Source organism: Lissotriton vulgaris, chromosome 1_1 (assembly GCF_964263255.1).
Source record: "Lissotriton vulgaris chromosome 1_1, aLisVul1.2, whole genome shotgun sequence".
Lineage (NCBI taxonomy): Eukaryota > Metazoa > Chordata > Amphibia > Caudata > Salamandridae > Lissotriton > Lissotriton vulgaris.
Window position 1 is genome coordinate 1,669,406,758 of NC_141685.1, and position 22,192 is coordinate 1,669,428,949.

Below are 22,192 nucleotides of genomic sequence, written 5' to 3' on the forward strand. Positions count from 1 at the left end.
TTCACCAGACATACACCACCAGCCATCAGTGTACGCTTCCACCAGGCACACACATCACCAGCCGGCAGTGCACACATCCACCAGGCACACACACCACCAGCCATCATTGCACAATTTCTGCAGGCACACACACCTCCAACCATCAGTGCACACATCAATTGTGAACACATCCACAATTAACTATTGTAGCAATCGCAGTATGGCACAATTTACTTTTAAACATATTCATCTAAAGCACAGCATGCCACCATTGCTACAAAAATAAATTCACAATTTATAGACTTTTGTTGCAATTGGTGTTGCAATGTTTAGCAATGCCAATAGCTCAAACTTAATTAATGCGAGACCTTTTGCATTGTAAATGCTTGTTATGTACACCTGACGTCCATGGGGAGGTCAGCACCAGCGAATACCTCACTAGGGCGATCTCTGACCACAATCCAGTACTAGCTCAGCTGAAATGGTCGATAGAACGCCCCAAGAATCCCACCTGGAGATTGCGGCCGGAGGCACTAGATGATCAAGTTTTCCGCGCCACTATTGCAACAGCCATCACGAAATATTTCCAGGTTAATGAGGGAAAGGCCACGTCAGTGAATGTGGAGTGGGATGCTTGTAAAACAGTGCTTAGAGGCAAGTGCTCCGTCTTCAAGATCTTCAAAGAGAAGACGAGCGTTTGAGTACCCTGGAAAAGGAGAGGCCTGAAAACCCGGACAGACACAGAACTGATAGAAGCTAGGGAACCAGTAGCTGCCCTCGTGGAGCGCCTGTGCTGCTTGGACTATAAAACATACACCACACATGTACATTCTGAAAGGGAGAAGTCGGGTGCCCTCCTCGCTTGGTTGGCAAATCCGGCCCGTTGCGGCTCAGTTATACTGGAGCTAAGAGATCGTTTGGGAGTAGCTAGATTTGATCAGCAAGGGATCAACAATCTATTCTTTGATTATTACACTGATTATTACACTGAGCTTTATCGCAGCCGCGTAATACCCTCTGAGGAAGACCTACAGGAGTTCACACAGGACGCTGACCTGCCGGTGCTAGATGAAGAGGTGGCAGAATTAGTAGGGCTGGAAATTAAAGTCAGAGAGCTTCGAGGGGCCATCAAGAGTATGGCCCGTAACAAAACCCCAGGCACGGATGGCTTATCAGTAGAATTTTACCTCGCCTACACGGACCTGCTTGCCCCCCATCTCACTCGCCTATGTAATGAGGCTAATAGGCTTGGCAGACTACCTGGCTCCACTAGGGAGGCTATCATTATTCATGTACTGAAACAGGGCAAACAGCCTTGGGACAGAACAGCATATAAGCCTCTATCTATGTTCAACCTGGACTACAAAATCCTGAGCAAGGTCTTGGCCACTCGCCTGCTCCCTCACATGACCACCCTCATACAAGCCGACCAATCCAGAGTCATCACCACAAAAACACAGCACTTAAATTTCCGAAGACTTTTACATATATTAGAGGCTTATTCCTACAATGCGGACTCAGCATAGACATCGAAAAAGCCTTTGACAGCTTGGAGTGAGAGTACCTGTTCCACGTGATGCGACAAATGGACCTTGGCCCGACTTCGTGAGTTGGACGGCACTTTTATACACAGACTCTACAGCGAGGGTCAGGACAAGAGGTGTAGTCTCAGAGGCAAGGTGGGGAGGGCACGTGACAGGGGTGCACCCTCTCCCCCTTATTGTTTGCCATTGTGGAGAAGTGTGGCTCAGGGGTTAGAGGCAGCAGACCCGGAATCTGAGATCGTCCCTGGACCAGGGTTCAATTCCCCGCCTCGGCGGGTCTTGGGCTCAAAAATTCCACGGACTCGATAATTCGGCGGGATGCCTGGCTTTCACCTTGTGGATACCCTGCCAGGGTTATCTCACAGGGGAATACCAGGACGGGTTCCCTAAGCAAGCGCCTGGAAACCCACTGCGGGTAGCTGTGCGCTATATAAGCTCAAATACATTTACATTTACATTTACATTATTGCAATAGAGCCCCTGGTGGCACACGCTAGATCAACAGGGCCTTGACGTTTATGGGCAGATCCACCACACTGCACTCTACGCAGATGACCTTTTGCTGTTCCTGGCAGATTCAGGCGAAGCCTTACTGGGAGCGAAATCCCTCCTACATACAACGAGTACAGTGGCTGGTTTAAAAGTAAACTGGGCGAAATCGTGTCTTTTCCTGGTGCATTGGGGCAGACTAGGTCCCCAATACACGGAAGGGGTGAAGAGGAAGGAAAAATGTTTGCCCTACTTAGGTACGCTAATCTATCACGAGCAGGAAGATATTTTTGAGGGGAACATCGGAAAGGCACTCAGGGGGACCAAGGCTAACCTTGAATTCTGGGGAACGTTGCCGTTATCGGTGGCGGGCCGGGTGGCGTTTCTTAAAATGGTGACCCTGTCGCGCCTGCTATACTTCTTCAGGGCTTTGCCGATCTGGGTACCGGCGACCTATTTTAAACAGCTCAGAGCAATGACCACCTCATTTTTGTGAGGCAAGGGCGGACGCAGAGTAGCACTAGTCACACTCATTAGGCCCCGAGTGCAGGGAGGTCTGGCGGTTCAAAACTATGAAACTTCAGTGGCTCACGCAGTGGGTGGCAAGAGCCACCAGAGACAAAGAAGTGCCCAGGGAGGTATGGGGTCCCTTGATGGTACTGTCCCGCATAGTGTTGGGGCTTCCGCTTGGGACTACACATCTCACCCTGGAGTTTGCCACAGTTTTGGAAGTGCTGGAACAGATACCTGCGAAGAATGGCTTTTAGGACCCCTATGCACCTGAAATTCCACTGCGGATGTGCAGGGCCCTACCACAAGGGGGCAATTGGTAGAGATTGGAGACCTGGGAACAGCAGGGGTTAGCGACAATGGGGGACCTTTATGAGGAGGGAACCTTGACCCCATTTAACAACCTATGAGCCCGGTACGACCTACCAGGCAGTGACTTCTTGTAGCACACTGCCCTCACAACAGCCATCAGGAAACACTGGCATACGGGCCTCACAGAGCCACCTATTTCAATGGGATGTCAGTACGTGGTGATGGCAGCGGGTACCATAAAGGCGGTGACATGTCTCTATAGGCGCATGACACTAGACTCCTTATCCCCATGACAGCCCTGAAACTCAAATGGGAAACAGATATAGAGAAGGACATCCCGGATACAGCATGGGGCGAGATTGTAGAGAGGGCCTGTAAAAGCACAAGAAAGGCAAGATTTCAATTAGTGCACTTTTACATCCTTCACAGAGCATATCTAACACCAGCTTGTTGGCATAAATATGTCCCGACCCAGCCAGCGTCCTGCCCAAGGTACGCAGCAGATTTTAAGCATATGTTGTGGAGCTGCCCTTTCCTTGAACTCATTTGGGAGGAGGTGACAACTTTACTGATGGATTTCACGGATAGGGACTTGCAACCCTTCATGGCACACTGTATCCTGCATTGGTTTCCCCTCACTTCAAAGAACAAAATTGCTAGTAAATTTATTGACCTGGGGATCCTTTTGGCCAAAAGAACCATTACCACCCATTGGAAAGTGAAACAGGGCCCTAGTATAGATACGTAGAAGGCAGAATTCTAATAGTGCTGAGTGGGAGGGAATTATTCGATTACAAATTGCTCATAGAACGGGCAGCGAGAAAGTGGGAGCGGCAAGTTTTGGAGCTTAAGGCCCCTGAGGACGAGGGTGATGATGTTATAGCGGATGTTCCCACGGAGACCATAGCTTAACAAGTAATCAGGTTGTCCTCGCTTTATCTGGGTTGCCCAGAGCGATGCTTGGCCCCTACAAAGGATGCTTGGCCCCATAACGCTATCACTGGTCCCGTAGCACTTAACACTTATGGCATTAGCTTCCGAGAGCTGTAGTAGAAATACGAACGTGGCACGCCTGGGAGGGTGTTGAGGGCGAGGGGGTGGTTGAGTTGGGGTTAGAGTTAGTTGGATACAGACAGGAGAGCAGCACCGAAACACAAACTACGCCAGGACTGGAGGATCGTGAAAACAGCAGTAAATGGAGAGGACTTCATCGCATAGGCGAGCTTGAAGACTTCCTAAGGTAACTGGGGTAGGATGTTGTACTTGATTGTCCTGGTTCTTACCTGTACTGATCTTGAGAGTTTGCAGTAAAACAATAAAAATTGTGTTTAAAAAACCAAATCAGAGCTCTCCTCAATCGTGGAGAAACTGTGCCCCTGATCCTCCTTGATCACTCTGAGCGCTCGACACAGTCTCCCACCATACCCTCATTGACAGACTCTAAAACATTGGTATATAGTAAAATGCTCCCAAGTGGATTGCTTCCTTCCTCTCAGGATGCACAAAGAGTATCCAACTGCCTCCCTTCACCTCCACACCAAGAACATCACATGCAGCATACCCAAAGGATCATCCCTCAGCCCCATCCTATTCAACATCTACATGACCCCTCGCCCTGCAGACAGCGACAGATCCTACAGGCTCAACATAATCTCCTACGCTGACCACACTCAACTAATCCTCTTGCTCACCAAGACCCCTCGAACGCTAAAACTAACTTCTGCAACACCATGACAATGTACCCAAAAGGATGAGAGACAGTTACCACAAACTCAAGTGCCACAAAATAGGAGTACTGATCTTCGGGAAGAACACCTCTGCATGGGACCACAGCTTGTGGCCAGCAGAACTCGGACCAACACCCACACCAACAGACCTTGTATGAAACCTCGGCATCATCCTCTACAGCCAACTGACCATAAAACAAAAAAGCAACACAGTTGACTCCTCTTGCTTACATATCCTCCACATGCTCCACAGAATCTTCAGATGGATCCCAATCAATACCAGAAAGACAGTCACACAGGCCCTCATCACCAGCCGCCTAGACTATGGCAATGCTCCCTATGCCGTAATCTCCACCTAGCTCCTCAAAACACTCCAGACCATACAAAACATAGCAGTCGGACTCATCCTGGACCTCCCCGAAACAACCTGCATCACCCCTCACCTAAAAATTCTGCACTGGCTCCCCAGCCAGAAGAGATGCCAGTTCACTATCCTCACTCATGCATACAAAGCTCTACATGGACCATCCTACATCACCCATCGATTGAGCTTCCACCTGCCATCAAGACACCTCTGCTCCACCTCATTCGCCCTCGCACACACCTCCTGCATTTGTCGCACCCAGGCAGCTCTTTCACCTACATCACTGCTAAGACCTGGAATGACCTGCTACTCCACCACCGAACAGCATCCTCCCTGGCGTACTTCAGAAAGAGACTCAAGACCAGCATTGCGATGGAGACACAGCACCCAGATACCCGCTAAGGGTGACAGTGCTACGCTATACAAATACTAACTGGTTTACTAGGCACTTAAAGGGATGGTAAAGTCCTTGGCCAATTGTAGAACAATCAGACATTCCTTTGTTTTAAGGAAAGAGTATTGGCACCAAGGTATGGTTAGCAGGCCTCAGTGCACTGTCAGTTGAAAATCAGCATCTAGTTGCTAAAAAGGGGTCTGAAAGTGTGTGTGTGGGGGGGGGGGGGGGGGGGGGGAGGGGGGTCTACTGCAAAAAAAAAAAAAAAAAGTTTCCTACACCTACTACGGTAATCAGTGAAATTCAATGTGACAATATACTAGACCAGACTGAAATGTAAATTATGTTGGCATAATTAGCATAATTTCATGCTGCACTTGTTTTGCGAAATTCCCAAAATGGCTCCATTACTCCACACCGTAAATTGTGCCACCATTTGAGGCACAATTATAGTATGAGGCCACAGGGACAATGCAAACAAATAAAATGTGCATGACTTTCCACGCCCCTTGTGTTTTTCATGCTTTTTTTGCACTAATGAGAGCTGGCATCTAGAACTGACTGAAGGTCACGTTTTGCACTAACAACAGTACTATATGACGGGTTTGCATTTCAGGTTATTATGAGTAATTTTGCATGGTTGCATAATTACATGAAAGAAAATTATGCGAAAGTAAATTATCCAGATTCTTTTCACAATAAGTAGATCAGGTTTACCTGGTCTGACATAACTTTTAATTATATACAGAAAACTCTTACGAAACTTGCACACTTTTTACCAGTGAACCACCAAGGTCAATAGCCTTTACCTTCACCCTGACACTATAACCCACCACATGCCTACTGAAGTGTGTATAAACTGGCAACCATCATGCATACCTACATACAACCCATTAGTAGGGCCAACAAGAATCATCATGGTGAAAATATTGTCTCTCAGGGTTTTTTAGAGGTGGTCACCAAAACAATTACCTAAAATGGTAATCTGTGAGATTACATATATACAAATACCGGACTACAACCTGTAACATAATGGAATGACAATTAATGTTAGAGGCCTACTGGCTTTACCAAATACAGTTCACAATAAATTAGCCAGACCTATGGTCTTTTCATAGTAAAACAGACCAGACCTATGGCATCTGGTATAACTTACCCTACAGACCAATCAAGACTATTAGTGTTATCATGACACATACTGTATAGAGTGTAAGCTTTCTCACAAGGCAACCATCAGGCAAACAGTTATAAAATTAAAAAGGCACACAAAAATACAGTTGGCTAAGCAAAATACTAGCTCTTCCAAAAGGGTCGAAAAAGGGATCTCATATCTTCCCCAGCGGATGGTAAGACGCCGGCGGGCAAAACGGCAGAGGGCGTGAACGGGAAGAAGGCAATGCTGGATGATGTCATGAGAGCCCTAACGCAAGTCCAAGCGACAGTAGGCACGATATCCACCAAAATCACTCATATACGAGCGGACTTCCATAAAATGTCAGAGAAAGTGAGCTCCATGGAGGTGGTTACGAAGTCGCTGGTCGAGGATGTATCAGAGCTTCAAATAGCAAATGGAGAAGATGTCGGTGGAAAATAAGGTACTGCGTGAAAGGTTGGATGATCAAGAAGGGCGCTCTCGGAGAAACAACATACGGACCCTGGGAGTTCCGGAGTCTGAAGGCACTAGAGGGACGGAACTATATGTGGAAGAACTAATACAGAAGGAGCTCCAACCTAAGGGCCTCTCCGCCTTCTTCTCCGTTGAGAGAGCGCACCGGGTCCCAGGGGGACAGCCAAAGCCGGGTGCAGCCCCGCGCCCGATCCTAGCCAGACTGTTCAATTTTTGAGACAGGGATGCCATCTTGCAGGCGGCACGGGTGTCACCGCCGGTAAAGATTCAAAACTCCACACTAGCCTTTTTCCCAGACTATACGGCTGAGGTGGCCCGCCGTAGAAAGACATTCCTGGAGGTGAAAAAAAACTCCGAAAACGTGCGATTCCCTACTCGATGCTATTCCCGGCTAAGCTGCGTGTAGTGGCGGAAAACAGGACCTGGTTTTTTGATAATCCCGAGATAGCCCGAGACTGGCTGGATGGTTGGAGGCCGGCTACCCAACCACGCCGCTCCAATAGAACTAACTGGACTCAAAGAACAGGTGGGCTTCGGAATTCCCAGGACTCTAGGCACGACGTGGAAGAACATTCGAAGTTGAGAGACAGTGTTGACGAAAAGGCCAACGAGGAACAATAACCGCAGGTGATTAGGAACATTTTACGGTACCAGCGGTGTGGTTGATGGACTGCCATAGGACACCGGGCCAAGGGGCCCCCGGAGGGAGTATGAGGGGCTGCCGTCTCCGGAGAGTCCTTCGCCCCATCGAGCAAGTATAAACTGTATGGGGAAAGGGTTGAGCACTCCGCTTAGTTGGGGAGGTGGGCGGTTGTATGCCCGTGTAGCTGGAGGGCAGGGGGGGGGGGGGGGGGGGTTACTGTTACCAATGATAGCGAAAAGTTTGAACTGTTTGACTCGTAAAGGTTTACTGTGGTACATATAAGAGGACACATAGACAGCTATACAGAGGTTAGGTCAGAGTAAGTTCAGGAGCTGCTTCGCTCCAACACTACAGGATAATAATGGCAAGTGACACGCGGGATGGTCCCATGGGCGGGGGATCTGAGCAAGGGCCAATACCACCTTTACAATTGATGACCTGGAACGTGAGGGGATTGGGTGATAAGATTAAGCGTGGGCTTGTTTTGCAGCCCATCCGGAGGATAGGTCCCACAGTGGTTTTACTGCAGGAAACACACCTGGTGGGTGCAGCTAGCCGGGCACTAGATAGGCGTGGGTATCAGATGATTGCACACTCAGAGTTTTCCTCAGGGTCTAGGGGTACGGGTATACTGCTGAAGAAATCGTCCCGGTTCATATTGAAATCCACTAAAATAGACGACCAGGGTCGCTTCGCAGCAGCGTATGGCCAGTGGGAAGGGAAGTCACTGACTCTAGTATCAATCTATATTCCGCCGGCGCTTCACACGGTCGATCTTCCAGACTTGGGGAAATTCCTACTGGAGCTCCCAGAAGGAGACCTTATACTAGGAGGAGACTTTAATGCAGTGGTACATAACGTGCAGGATAGATTTCCAATCCGCACGCCGAACCCGGCCCCCACTAGATTCAGTGATTTCCTGGTGGCTCAGGGTTTGACGGACCTCTGGAAACATTTCCATCCCGACGACAGACAGTAAACTTACTACTCCGCAGTCCATGACAGTCTATCACGCATTGATTATTTTCTCGCCTTGGGAGGGGGCCTCCTCACCGTGAGCGACGTGCAAATTAAACCCAGGGGCATCTCGGATCACTCACCACTGACACTGACATTATCCTGTCCCGAAATGGCTAGAAGACGAATATACCCAATCTTCCCCGGATACCTCAGGGTGCCAACCATACGTAAAGACTTAAAGAAGGCTACGCGATACTACTTTGCGGAAAATGTGGCCTCGGTGACATCGCCGTCGGTCCTCGGGGAGGCCTATAAGACGGTCCTGAGAGGGCAGGCAATAGAGTCTGTAACAGGATACAAACGAGCCCAGAGGGAGGAATTGACGAAATTGGAACTTGAACTCGAGCAGGCGCACCTGACACACATGACTGACCCGACTGCAGACACACTACATACACTGCAGCTCTGTCAGCGACTTCATGGCGACCATCTTCGCAGGAAGACGGTCGAGGACATCACAGCGAATCTATGATGTCGGGGATAAGGCCAGTAAGCTCTTAGCCTGGCTAGATACAAAAAAGGGAGGTGCCAAACATATACAACAGTTGAAAGGCTCCAACGGAGAGGCGGAAACGCGGCCTTCCGTGATAGTTGAAACCCTGGCGGCGCACTTCCAAGACGTATACACTCCTGAGGTGGTCATAGCACAGGAGGAGGCGACGGTGGCCCTACACGGAATACCAACACAGACACTGACGCAGGGGGCACGGGGAGAACTCAACGCAGATTTGTCGGCGAATGAAATCCAACTAGCCATCCATGCACTGCGCGTGGGTAAAGCTGTGGGCCCCAACGGGATCCCGGTTGAGTGGTATAAAACTATATCTGAAGAGATAAGTACACCCTTGTTGGATATGTACAACGAAAGCCTAGCAAAGGGAATTCTGCCCCTTGACCAAATGGTCGCCACCATTGTGGCAATCCCAAAACCGGGTAAGCCGCCAGATGAGATCTCGTCCTACCGTCTTACCTCCCTCCTCAACGCCGAAGCCAAAATATTGGCGAAACTGCTGGCTACCAGACTGATGCCACACATGGCACACCTGATTCATCCGGATCAGTCGGGGTTCATGCCTCACAGGAGTACGGCGCATAATCTCCGAACATTGCATGGAGCGCTGGCAAGGGCACCGTCACTGACGGAACCAACGGCTATTCTGTCGCTGGATGCCAGGATGGCATTTGACATGGTGGAATGGCACTATCTTTTTGCGGTATTGGACCATATGGGCTTCGGCCCAAGGTTTATCTCATGGATTCGACTGCTATATACTGAACCGGTGGCGCATGTGGCGGCAAACGGTCATATCTCCCGTGACATAGCCTTGGCTAGGGGGACAAGACAGGGATGCCCGCTCTCACCCTTACTGTTTGCGCTAGCCCTAGAACCGTTGGCAGTGGTACTCAGAACATCCCAACTGCTGAGAGGAATAAGATGGGGGGAAACTTGGGAAGACAGGGTCTCATTATATGCGGACGATATGTTGATTTATATGTCAGAGCCCGAGCAGGGGATCCCGATGCTGCTGGCACTGTGTGAACGGCACGGTCACACCTCTGGCTACAAAATCAACTGGACCAAATCGGTAATATATACACTTACGGCCCCGCCCCGGCCCTACCAGCCGACTGTCCCTTGACAGTGGCGACCAACACATTTAAATACCTGGGGATAGCCATCACCCGAGACAGTAAGGTCTTCTATGAACTAAATCTACTACCGCCGCTCACGCGGCTTCAGGCGGACGCGAGACATTGGAAAACGCTCCCGCTGACGTTACTAGGGAGGGCGGCCCTATTTAAAATGAAGGCACTTCCACGTTTGCTTTATGTGTTAGAAAATACACCGGTGTTAGTGCCGCCCTCGTACTTTCGCAAAGTGACATCGGCAATAACTGGGCTGCTGTGGGGTGATCGCCCGGCCCGAGTAGCACACGAGAAATTGGTCAGAGACTGGTATAGTGGTGGGATAGCCCTACCACACATGCAACTGTATTACTGGGCGGCTCACCTCAAGATTATTAACCAGTGGCTACATGTGCCGCAAAATGACCCGGCCTATCTGGTAGACAGAGCGTAACTGGGTACTCACAGCCTTTTAGCCCAGTTATACAACAAGAGCCTGTTGCCACAGCTCATGGGACCCACCAAACACACGGTAGCGATATGGCACAAAGCACAGGGGAAACTGAAATGGGGGGTGTCATAACTAATCTCACGCCCTTGTGGGACACTAAGGCCCTAGGGAACTTACGGCAGAGCAAAGGGTTCACGCAATGGGATAATATCGGAATATCCACGGTAGGTGACCTATGGACTAGAGACGGAGTACTCCCCTTTGAACAGCTGCAGCAGCAGTACGACCTGGGAGTAACCGAGACAAACCGCTACATACAAATACGACACGCACTACTATCGGCGATTGAGGCAGGTACAGATGTACCGGAGTCCTCCCCATTGGAGGATCGCCTCTTGACAGACTACATGCAAACAAGTGCCACCTCCCTTACATATCGGAAATTATTGAATAATATGCCAGATCCACTGCAAAAACTGAAGGAGAAGTGGGAGAGGGAAATAGCAGAGATGAACGAAACGGAATGGAACGAGGTCTTGGCCTCCCCAAGGGAAGCCGGTATCTCCACACGATTTAGGCTAGTGCAATTTAAAATATTGCATAGGGTGTACTACACGAGGACTACACTTCACAAAATCAACAGGGCTGATCACCCATACTGTCTCAGGGGCTGTGGTGAGGAAGGGGCACGATTCCACACACTCTGGGAATGTCCACTGATTGCGGAATACTGGAGGCAAGTGTTGCGTTCGATTTCACAAACTCTTGAGGTCTCACTTACGCCAGATCCACGCATGTGTCTGCTTAATGTATGGGGGCCTAATGATCTGACACGCCAGGGACAACAATGGGCTATTATAGGACTGATGGTGGCCAAGCGTGATATAGCGCAGAAATGGGGGGCAATAGAGGTCCCAACCCGAGCACAGTGGTGTAGGAATGTAGATATGCTCATGGTAATGAAACGATCAGTGTACAAGCAAAGGGATAACCCTAAGAAATGGAACAAACTATGGCTTCCTTGGAACAGCTATCGTGGGGATATATGTGAACCTTTATCAGAGGAAGAGACGGACGATTCAGAGGATGAGGAAGATATAGATTGAACCCCGAGCAGGGGACAACAATCGGGGAGGGTAAGGACAAGGAGATCGGGGGAAGGGTGGTAGGCAGAGAGAACTCCGGGCGGAAAGGCGAAGAGAAATTGCAGTCAGAACTTACTCATATGAACCTAGAGATGTACAATCCAATGGTATGAACTGCATAATTAAGCTATCGAGTCACAAGTTGAGTTAAGTTTATAAAAAATCATAAAAGTAAGACTTACACTAAAACTTTTGGTGCAGGCTGATATGTTATTTAATAAATGGTAATATGTTTATGCTGATGTATAACTTCTCCGTAGGATTGCTGTGCCATGCTATACACAAACGGTTATAAATATAGCAGCCGGCCTCCGGGTTGTAGGCGAATGCTGTGTAAAATGAACAAGACATCAATAAAGTCTTACAAAAAAAAAAAAGGGATCTCAGTGCAAATCTTGTAGATCCACAGTTTGACACAAGGGGCAACGAACACCAAAACCCTTGCCTACTACGACAATCTATGAGATTCCATATTAAAAAAATACATATCTCTAGGCATTATTATAAATAAATAAGAAACCATCCTTAAATGCCGATTGACTTTCACTTAGGCTTTTCAGAAATACATTAGGCATATTGTCCATTTCAGCACATTTCATAAGAAACAGAAAAGGCCAAGAGCCATGATCCTAGGCTTGCCACCATAACCAACTCCGTCTGGCTGTATTGAGCATAAGCTTAGCTACAAACTAAAAAGTGTACCTTAATTGACCTTAAAGCTCCTCTATATATCTCATTTTATCATGTTTTCTTATTGCTCATTCTGTTATCTTTTTATTATTATGCCTCATTTGTCTCTTTAGAGCCTGCTCCAACTATTATTATAGATGTAATGCTTTATTTGATTACCATTATTTCTATTTTGTATTGTTTTTCTTTATGTATCGACAACTTTTTTCATCAATAAAATTCTTTTTGAACTTAAAAAAAGTGTACTAAAAGCACTGTTTTAGTAGAAGAGCACAACTTTGGCCCAATCAAATATTCTACTCAGGAAAACAACATTTGGGTGGAGCTTAAGGCTCTCATCTAGTAGTACTCTGCAAAAAAATGTTTTGTTGACCACATAAGAACAGGCAACATCTGCGCCGTCATGACAGACCAAAAAATGCATGTAGATTACTGTAGCCCTGGACATGCTATACTGGTCTCAAACACACACGGCACTCTCAAGTCTAGAGTTAATGACGGCAAAGGGAGGAAATCTGCAGCTGCCAGAAGAAAAAAACCCACTGTAAATTATCTACTTAACCAAGACAATTTAACAGTATTACAGTGCCATCTGCGAGACCCCAGAAGGCTCGAGCTCCATCCGTTGTAAGTCTGATACTTTATGCAGGTTAATGTACCTTCTCTAGGCAACCATAGTGCTAGTGGCTCATTCAGCAGGATAAACAAAATAATCAATACTGCGTGAAGAGTAAGCACTTTTCCGGTGGAATCACACAACCTCTGCCCAATCAAAACATGTACTTCTGTCTACCAACAAATGTATGCAGCCAAAGCCCCCAAGTCAAAGCCCTTCTCTGTTGTACGCCGGTGTTCCTCTTTTTTAAGGTTAATAATATAAGGTAGGCGACAGCTGCGCTGTCAAGTCAGACTTAAAAAGGCACCTGCCGTTCTTAAATCGTGGCCTCATCATGAAGTCTTTTAATGGTTGCAGTGGGAGGCAAAAACACTGAAGTAGATTTTAAACTGCAGTTGGGACTCAACAGGATCTTAATTCTGAAAATGCAATTTAGAAGTTGTACATCGAGCTAGCTAGCTTTCCTTCCTCAATTGATTTAAAAAATGTATTTTTTTTGCAACTGACAGATGAATGAAATTTTCAAAGAGCAAATATACTAGCCAGGGCCCAGCCGAGGTTTAAGTAATGAAGTAGGTGAACATTTTGATTGTTGATTGTATTTTTCCAAGGAACTTTCGCTTTTTAGAAGTGTTTGGAGTGCTTAAGGCAGTTGGATCCAATATTTAGCTTGGAATGTTCTCAGACACCTTTACTGTACTGAATGGTACATGCGTTCTGTGCTTCAAGACTTACTACAAAAACAAGAAAGGTAAAAAAAAAACTGTAAATTCACGGTATATGAAAACAAAAGCAGAGAGCTTTGTGCTAATAGCTACTCACAAAGACTTTGGCAGATTAGCTAACTACTGAAGCATGAAATCCAATCACAAGTACAGAAAATTAGTGAAAGCACAGAGACCTGTAATGAAAGTTCAGCATTCCGACAGCCATAAAACAGAGGCTCTGATTTTAAGCTTGGTGGAAGGAGACAGTCGCCTCCTTCTGTACCGGCATGGCTACTGCCAACTGGTGGTGCTGAAGGAGTTGGTACTACCAATCAGATGACAGTATCTACACCACAGCTTGCAAAATCCCTATCATTTTAGATAGGTGTTGATTTTTACACTGCTTAACAAGAAGGAAGGATGGTGATGCAGTGGTTGTGGGATCCTACCCTAATTACCCCCTCATTGGAGCTCAGGGAACCTGGAAGGATTCCTTAAACACGAGGGCGAGACCGCTCCTGTCACACCATGCCCCAAACTAATACCTTTCCCAGCACCCCCAACAGAAGGTGAATCCTGGAGACAACCCTACTGATACCGCAAACATGCATAACTCAGCGATTGTGTTGTCCTCTGTATTGTGTGGGCATGTCCTTCAGTTGTCCTCGATGTGTACTGGCTTCAGTACTAAAGAGCCATGACCTGCGGATGTGCCCAGAAGTTGCTGAGTGACGGGCGAGACTTTCAGCAAGACCTTGTGCATAGTATGTAGCGCAATACTTGCTGGCAGAAGACGGAGGACCAGATTTAAAGTTCAGTGGATGCGGGAAATCCACCAAAAAGCAGAAGCTGTCCCTTCCACCCAATTTGGAGTGTGTTGTACCCTCTAAATAGGGAGTGGTGGGCATCTAACGCTTTTCTATCCGAAATCTCGCATCTGCCAGACTCAAACTCAGGCACTTAGCCTGAGCTTAGGCGGCACTAGGAAAGGGCTGTAGCATTCACCCATGTTCTCTGGAGGTATCCATGTATTAATATTGACAAGGAAGGGCCTTCTGACAACGGTTTCTGACTTCTTGTTCATCAAGAATCTTCTCAGGCTCTTTAAATGGAAAGTGCAGCTTTATAGACCTTTCTCTACTGGTAATGGCTGTCTGAGCATTACATATATCTACTGGTGCAGAGACTGGGGTATGCAAATGCTTAGGGCTAAAGGGGAGAGGTACAATAATACCATGTAACCTCAATTTTAATGAAAAATCTGCATAACATCTGTGGACCAGTCGTGGACCCTTTGGCTACATGCAACCATTTTCTAGTTACATTGTGGCATTTTTCACGCTTCACAGGACTACCTCCAAGGGAGTTGGGTATACCCATCCCGCGTACCCCAGTTCACTCAGTTGGCACACAAACGGTTTTTACTTTGAGATAGACACATTTACTGCAGGCTCTTAGGATAGCAGAGCAAAATAATCAGTCTCTAGTAGCTAACTAGATTCTACATCTGTGTATGAAAGAATTATGTTTATGGATTAATAGCAAAATCCTGCCACTTATCAACATTTCACTTAAAAATTATATTTAAAAAATGGAGTACACAAATTTGAAGCACAGTACATAAATTAGGGTACATTTGCATGCCAATTTTGGTATCATCCAGGACATCACTTTTTTCCTTCAGCTTATTCTGAAACTGTGCAAGGAAGCAACATTAAAATAGAGAAATCTGGTTTTCCGAACTTCTCCCTGTGGCCACTTTCTGTTGAAAACCCTCTCCAACCAGTCTGCACAAAACTTCACAGGATCAAAAACGCCAAAGGAAATTTATTTCTGGTAGTTTCATGCAGATTTGTAAACCACTACCAAAGTCCTTAACCAAACAGTAAGTGCTTTTCCTGTAAAAAGTTAAATCGGTCATAAAAATCACAAGGACTATAATGGACGGACAGACTAACGTGCCTTCATTTCTACACTAGCCACATACACAACTTTCACCAACCCAAACATCAGCACCGGTTGGCAAGGTCTAGAGTCTTGCTTCACACCAAATGAAAGTGCAAACATACCTGCACCATGATATTGTCACTGGATGCAGCTTCCTGGGCTTCGTTGATCCAACGCTTTACTATATCATAGCTGATCTTCATCATGTGCTGCAAGAGAAGTGGTGAAATTACTCATTAGTAGAGTGCTCAGGCAGGAGTTTAAGACCAGATAAGTTGTCTGAAGTGGTTAGTGGTGCAACTTGCAACAATCTTTGCAAAATGCATTCTGACTGGGCAAACAATATATGGGATAGAATTACCCACAAACCACATCTGAAACACAGGAGAGATTTGACAAGCTTTTCTTGTCACTTCAATACAGACTTTCAAAGAAAAATGCATGCTTAAAAAACCTACACCTGAACGTATGAATACTATGAAAAATAAAAGTTTAAACAATGGACTAAGTTTAGCCTAGGTGGCCTTAATATATCCCAGAACGTCCCCGCTCTTTACTTGCAAGTCAATATATATGTATACTAACAAATCAGGGGCATGGCGATGGGGGGCCTGTTTCTCCGCCAGTTATGCTTGTTTGCATATGGGGCTGTGGGAGGAACAGGTCCTGGCATCCGCCTTTGAGGAAATTATGAGTCATCAAATAATACGTTGGTATAGATACATAGACGATTTGCTCATCATATGGGAAGGGTCTGAGGGAGAGGCCCTCAAATTTATTGAGCAAATCAATGTCAACAACTTGAATTTTAAATTTACGAGCCAGATCAGTGATAATCTAATCTCTTTCCTTGACGTTGAGTCTCATCTAATTAATTGCACACCAGGCTACATAGAAAAAGTACAGCTGGTTACTCACTGCTGCATGCAGAGCATCACCATCCAGCTCACTTGATTCGCAGCATTCCCTTTGGGGGGATGCTGCACATGAGAAGAATTTGTAGCTTAGTTGATGACTGTATCAAAGCCCAATCAGACTGTGTTACTAGATTCATCTCTAGGAGATATATCCCTAGCGTGGTTGACAAAGCCATGGCTAGAGCCAACGAGCAAGGTAGAGCACAGGCATTGGTTAGTAGGTTGTCTAAGGACAACATTCCTTTGTCAGAACAGCCCAGGAGACGTATCTTAACCTATAGTAATCAACATCAGACTATTAGGAAGATAGTGAATACAAATTGGGCTCTCATAAGGAATGACTGTTAGGAGATAAACTAACCAGATCTCCTAATCTAACTTTCAGGAAAGCTAGCTCTACGAGTGATTTGTTGGTTACGTGCAGTCCTGAGGTGATCCAGGCCACCTCATGGATCATGGGCAGTAAAGGATTCCTCAAGTGTTCATCATGTAAAGCATGTAAACATGGAGTGAATAAAACAGAATTCTCCACACCGTTCACTAACAGGCCAGCAAAAATTGACATAAAATTGACCTGTAAGACGGAGTTTGCGGTGTATGTGCTGGAGTGTCCTTGTGGCCTGCGCTATGTGGGCAGCACTAGACTGCAGGTCCACAAGAGGATACTCCAGCACATAAGCACAATTAACAACGGTGATGAAACTTATCCCGTTGCCCGTCACTTTGATGAGAAACATGCTAAAAAAAATCTAGTGAATTGCGTTACTTTGTAGTGGATTGTATTCCCCCACTGAGAAGAGGCGGAGACCGAGACACAAAATTGAGAAAACTGGAAACAAAATATATTTTAGAAAGGGATACTAAGACCCCTAATGGATTAAATTCCAGTGAAGATTTTTATACATATTTATACTATTTTATTGTAATCTGTATATCTTCATTAGTATCTGTTGTTTGATTATATGCTGCGGTTTGTAAAATTCATGAATTTTTAAATTTTTATTTATCACACCATATTTTGGACATTTATGGTTTTCGGTGACACTGTGCAGTACTGTACAAAGGACTTTAAACCATGGATTTCATGCGTATTGATTAATTGCCCACTTGGGCTTCATTGTTGTGTTTCACAACGTGTGCCACTGTTAACATTTGTTTGAACTAAGTACAACAGGAAACATTTACATGCTGCTAGATCTATTGCGATGCAAAGGGAAACACGTTTTAACTAATTTTATCCTTTTGGCACATGACTTTTTATCGCTGACATTTTTGCATACGATTGCGAATAGATTTTATATTCATAAGGTATAATTGTTTTTATCCCCAAGTCTAATACATGCAATTGAAATGTTGAGGGACTACATAAGGATGTGACTCTAAGATAAAAGTCTATCCTTTTGGGAGATTGTATAAAACGCATTAAGCACAAAGTTATAGCGAAGTTTTGCACATGTTCTGTAAATTATGAATTGAATTCTTAGGGATGGCACCGATACATTGTTTACGCAGTATGTCTTCCATGTTCATGGTAAGAAATTATGCAATGTCACTTTAAAGAGGAGGTCTGCACCTACTAGTGTGTATTGTGATCAAGGTCCCATGAGGACCGAAACGCGTAATGGCGGTGGTGCTGGGCAGAAAATAAACATTGAATAGCACCAAACTTATGGGATTCGCCTCGTCTTTTTCCGGTGACTGGGGAGCTGTGAGACGAGTACGCAGAATATATCTATGCCTGTATCTCTCTCTCTCTCTCTCTCTCTCTATCTATCTATTCATATACAAGCGCCCAGTGTCTCCTTCTGGACCCCTCTGGACCAGTGGAGAGTAATCCCACGTGATACGAGTACCACATAAGTTGACGACACTGTGTGTTGGCCAAAATATTATTTATTGAGTCAGCCCTTCGGATGCGTTTCGCCTGACCAGCAGGCTTGTTCACCAAAGTTTTACAATTCTCAAGTAGCCATTTTTAACCGCTGTGCAAAGTTACAAACAACACGTGACCTAACAACACATCCAGTGTGTGCTAAGAAAGACTCGTAGTTTTTTCTCTCTACTTGCATATTTTCTACTCTTATTGAAAAAGTGCACGATTAACATTCATATTATACATGCAAGAATCCGTGTCATAGGTATAAATTTAAAATTTTAAATATAATCTCAAACCGTGGCACAGCAGTATATTGGCCAAAATAACATTTGTGCTGATGTAGCGGGGTAAATATCCCCCGTCACATCGTTTTTTTCTTTTCTTGTTCAAATAACTTCATTGACACTCATGCGGCTGAGCAACTGGTATGATATCCCAGTGTCTCACATAATCGCCGCAAAGATAGCAAGGTACTGCTGGCCTTGCTGGGTTCACAATATTGTGCCCATTTCTATTGCTCCTGTTATTGTCGGTTTGTATTTAGCCCCAGTGGGCCCGTAGACAATTCTTAAACTACATTGGGTCTACGCAATAATCCCGCACCACACATGATGTTATCCCACAATTCCCGCATTCACCCCAAACATCGGGTTGTCAACTTCTGCGGCCATACCAAACAATTAATTAATACTTCTGGTAGGCTTTTTCAGCTGAAGACAGAAACAACGAAAATCTTGCCCCAGTGGGCTTTGTCTCCACCTCCTTTACATGGTGCTATATTTCTAAAAGGAAAAAGTGCTAATGAAGTGCAAAACCAAATAAAAAAAGAGGGTTAAAACCACATATGGACATATCTATAAAACCTCAACTCGAGGAAGCTCTCTAATCAAATCTCATCTTCCCAATAAATTCATCAATACTTGGCACAGTTGCAGATACAGCTATTTATAGATGCGTGCTTAAATCTTCTATTTAACCCCATTGGGGCCTTGGTATTTAATGCTAGAATATAACAATAAGATTCAAGGCGCCTTCATTTCTTCTCTCGATCCCCACCTTGAACACTGTGTGGGATACAATCATTAACAAAATAGTTAAGCCCAGATACATCCTTATTGTGATGGGATTCAAAGTGACGCGCTACCAGGTAAACCGTATCCCCATTGCGGATAGCCCTCATATGCTGCTGCACCCCGATATGGGCCGTGTGTATAGTGCTTCCTCCGTACCTCAGGCCACAAGGGCATTGTAGGACGTATATAGCGTAGTCTGTTTTGCAGGTCAGGAAGCCTTTAATCTTCTTCTCTCTATTTGAAAGCCCTAAAGTGTAAGCCTGCATATTCTTGCCATGTCTGCACGCCTTACATTTCCAACATTTACCAAAACCAGGTTTTCTTTTAAGCCAAGCACAACCACTGGTATTCTGCTGTTTTTGTGGGAGCATATTCGAAAACAACATTTGTTTAAAGGACCTAGCTTTTCTGAAAGTAATTGCTGGTCTTTTTTGCACTAATGGTTGCAACACCGGATCGTTATAAATTAAATGCCAGTGTCGGTTCAGAATGTTTCCGACTTGTTTATGCTTACGATTGTATGTTGTAATCATTCTAACCGGATTGGCTTGATTTGTGCTTTTAGCCTGATTTTTGCCTTTATCAAACAGAATTTCTTCCCCGCTCCTTTTTTTGGATTTGCTGATTGAACTTTGGAAATTCTAGTTCGTATACCCTCTTTCTTGAAAAAGGGTACTCAGTGTGTTGAGTTCAGACGCTTACACTTGTTACTACAGTTGCGTATTGCACGAAGACTCTCTCCATACGGAATACTTATGTTCAAATTCTGAGAGTTTTATGTTTCGTTACGCATGAAATTTATCATCTCACTATTAAGAGAGTGTAATTTTGAGCAGGTTAGGCCAGCTTTGGCTTACTTACAAATGTTAGCATCCCCAGTAGTCTGCTTTGGGGTTGCAAGTTTTATCACCGGGGCAATTAGGCGTAGGAATAGACTCACTGTACCATAGAGTGGACTTTGTTAATTTTTAACCGGTCTTTGGTAAAATGTGTTTTGTAAAGAGTGGATATTGGATTAGGACAAACTTTTTAAATATTTATTTAAATACTAAGGAATGCTTTGTCTGGTAGGATGGCCTAATATTCGATGTCTCATGGTGAACCTGTTAAATGTGTGAGAACTGGAATGAATTCTTGTATAAATGTAATTTGTTTTAATGTGCTGTGCTCTGTGATGTGCACTTTGATGGTTTTAAAATTTAACCGAATAAAGTAACTTTTGATTGACTAAATAACACCTAAATCACATATGATACATTTGAGATTCCTAGAGATATAAAGTGATCTGTGTATGTCTACATTTAATATGGGCAATGGATTCTAATTTATAACTATAAAAGTAGAGTGTCCCAGTCCCGATAATTTCTGATCCAAAATAATGGCAATAAATTCCATATCATTTTTAAGAAAAGAGGGAGAATTCCTACTCATGAAAGTGACTAGTGCATTAGTATTTTATAGGTGACTATGTACAAAACGACTCAATTCTAAATAAAGTACATATTGAATAAAACCTAAATCATAAGTACATCTGTCAATTCGTGAAGAGTCCCTTTGTCAAAAAGTGACATGTGCTTCTATGCATTTGACTTGGTAAGTATGACAGGACATTCTTCCTTAAAAATACAATAGATGTAAAGTCCATATCCATTAGATCCAAAATCTAAAAAGTCCCATATCATTCCATGATTATGTTGTTTGCATCTTATTTCCCCAAAGAGACTTCATATTTATTGATTTTCATGCAGATCCCCTATCTAATTTGAGTATACTTTAGTTCCTGTTCGAGCTCTAACGAGAGAGGCATCATCTATGTGTGTATTCTTTGTTTGTCCCCGTCAAGCATCTTTTGCACTTGTTGAACAGTTGTAACTCACAGAAACCGTTCCTCCAAGTTGTGAGAAAAAGGATGTAGACTGCCGTTCCAAAGTTCTAATTCGTAGATAGATCTATAATACTACAAGTGTATGTGCAATTCTGCATCCAAATTATGTTTAAATGGATTTTCAGTACCGATGACTAGGATGAGTCGAGATTCTGCTCTTCTTAGGTTCAAGGTTCTGTCAACTCCACGTTCTTTTTGAACATATATATATTTTTTAATCTAGCGGCCGCCAGTAGATAGTTATAGTTAGGACCTAGTTTCGACAGGAAAACAGTTTTTTGTTTTCCCAATAACTTTGGCGCCGGATGACAAATCTTCGCGAAATTTTCCAAACTTGTGGGGCGCTCGGGTCAGCTCCTGTCTTGAAAGTTTCGGGGTGATTCGTCAAGCAGGGGGTCGAGAAAAAAGGGGGCTCCCAAAACGTGTTTTCTCCATGTTATTTTCCATAGGAAACTTTAGATACAGCTACAGCCCGAACTGCTGAACGGAATTACACCAAATTTGGCCAAAAAGGTAGCCCTTGTTTTAGAAAGAACTCTTAGTTAAATGGTGTAAATCCATTCAGTAATTCCGGAGTAGTAAAAAAAAAAACAAAAAAAAAAAAAAAAAAAAGGTCGGAAAATGAATTTCCCATAGACTTTAGACATGGC

At 44.9% G+C, this 22,192-nt stretch overlaps 1 protein-coding gene across 2 annotated transcripts in view; it reads right to left on the minus strand.

Annotated features, from left to right (window-relative positions):
* The window catches only part of COPG2 (coat protein complex I subunit gamma 2), a 384,275-nt gene that overhangs the window by 231,465 nt on the left and 130,618 nt on the right, over positions 1 to 22,192 (minus strand). For both annotated transcript variants that reach the window (XM_086918917.1, XM_086918916.1), the window contains exon 8: positions 15,914 to 16,000. In XM_086918917.1, coding sequence (XP_086775043.1) covers positions 15,914 to 16,000 — 87 coding nt within the window. The remainder of the gene's footprint in view (positions 1 to 15,913; positions 16,001 to 22,192) is intronic.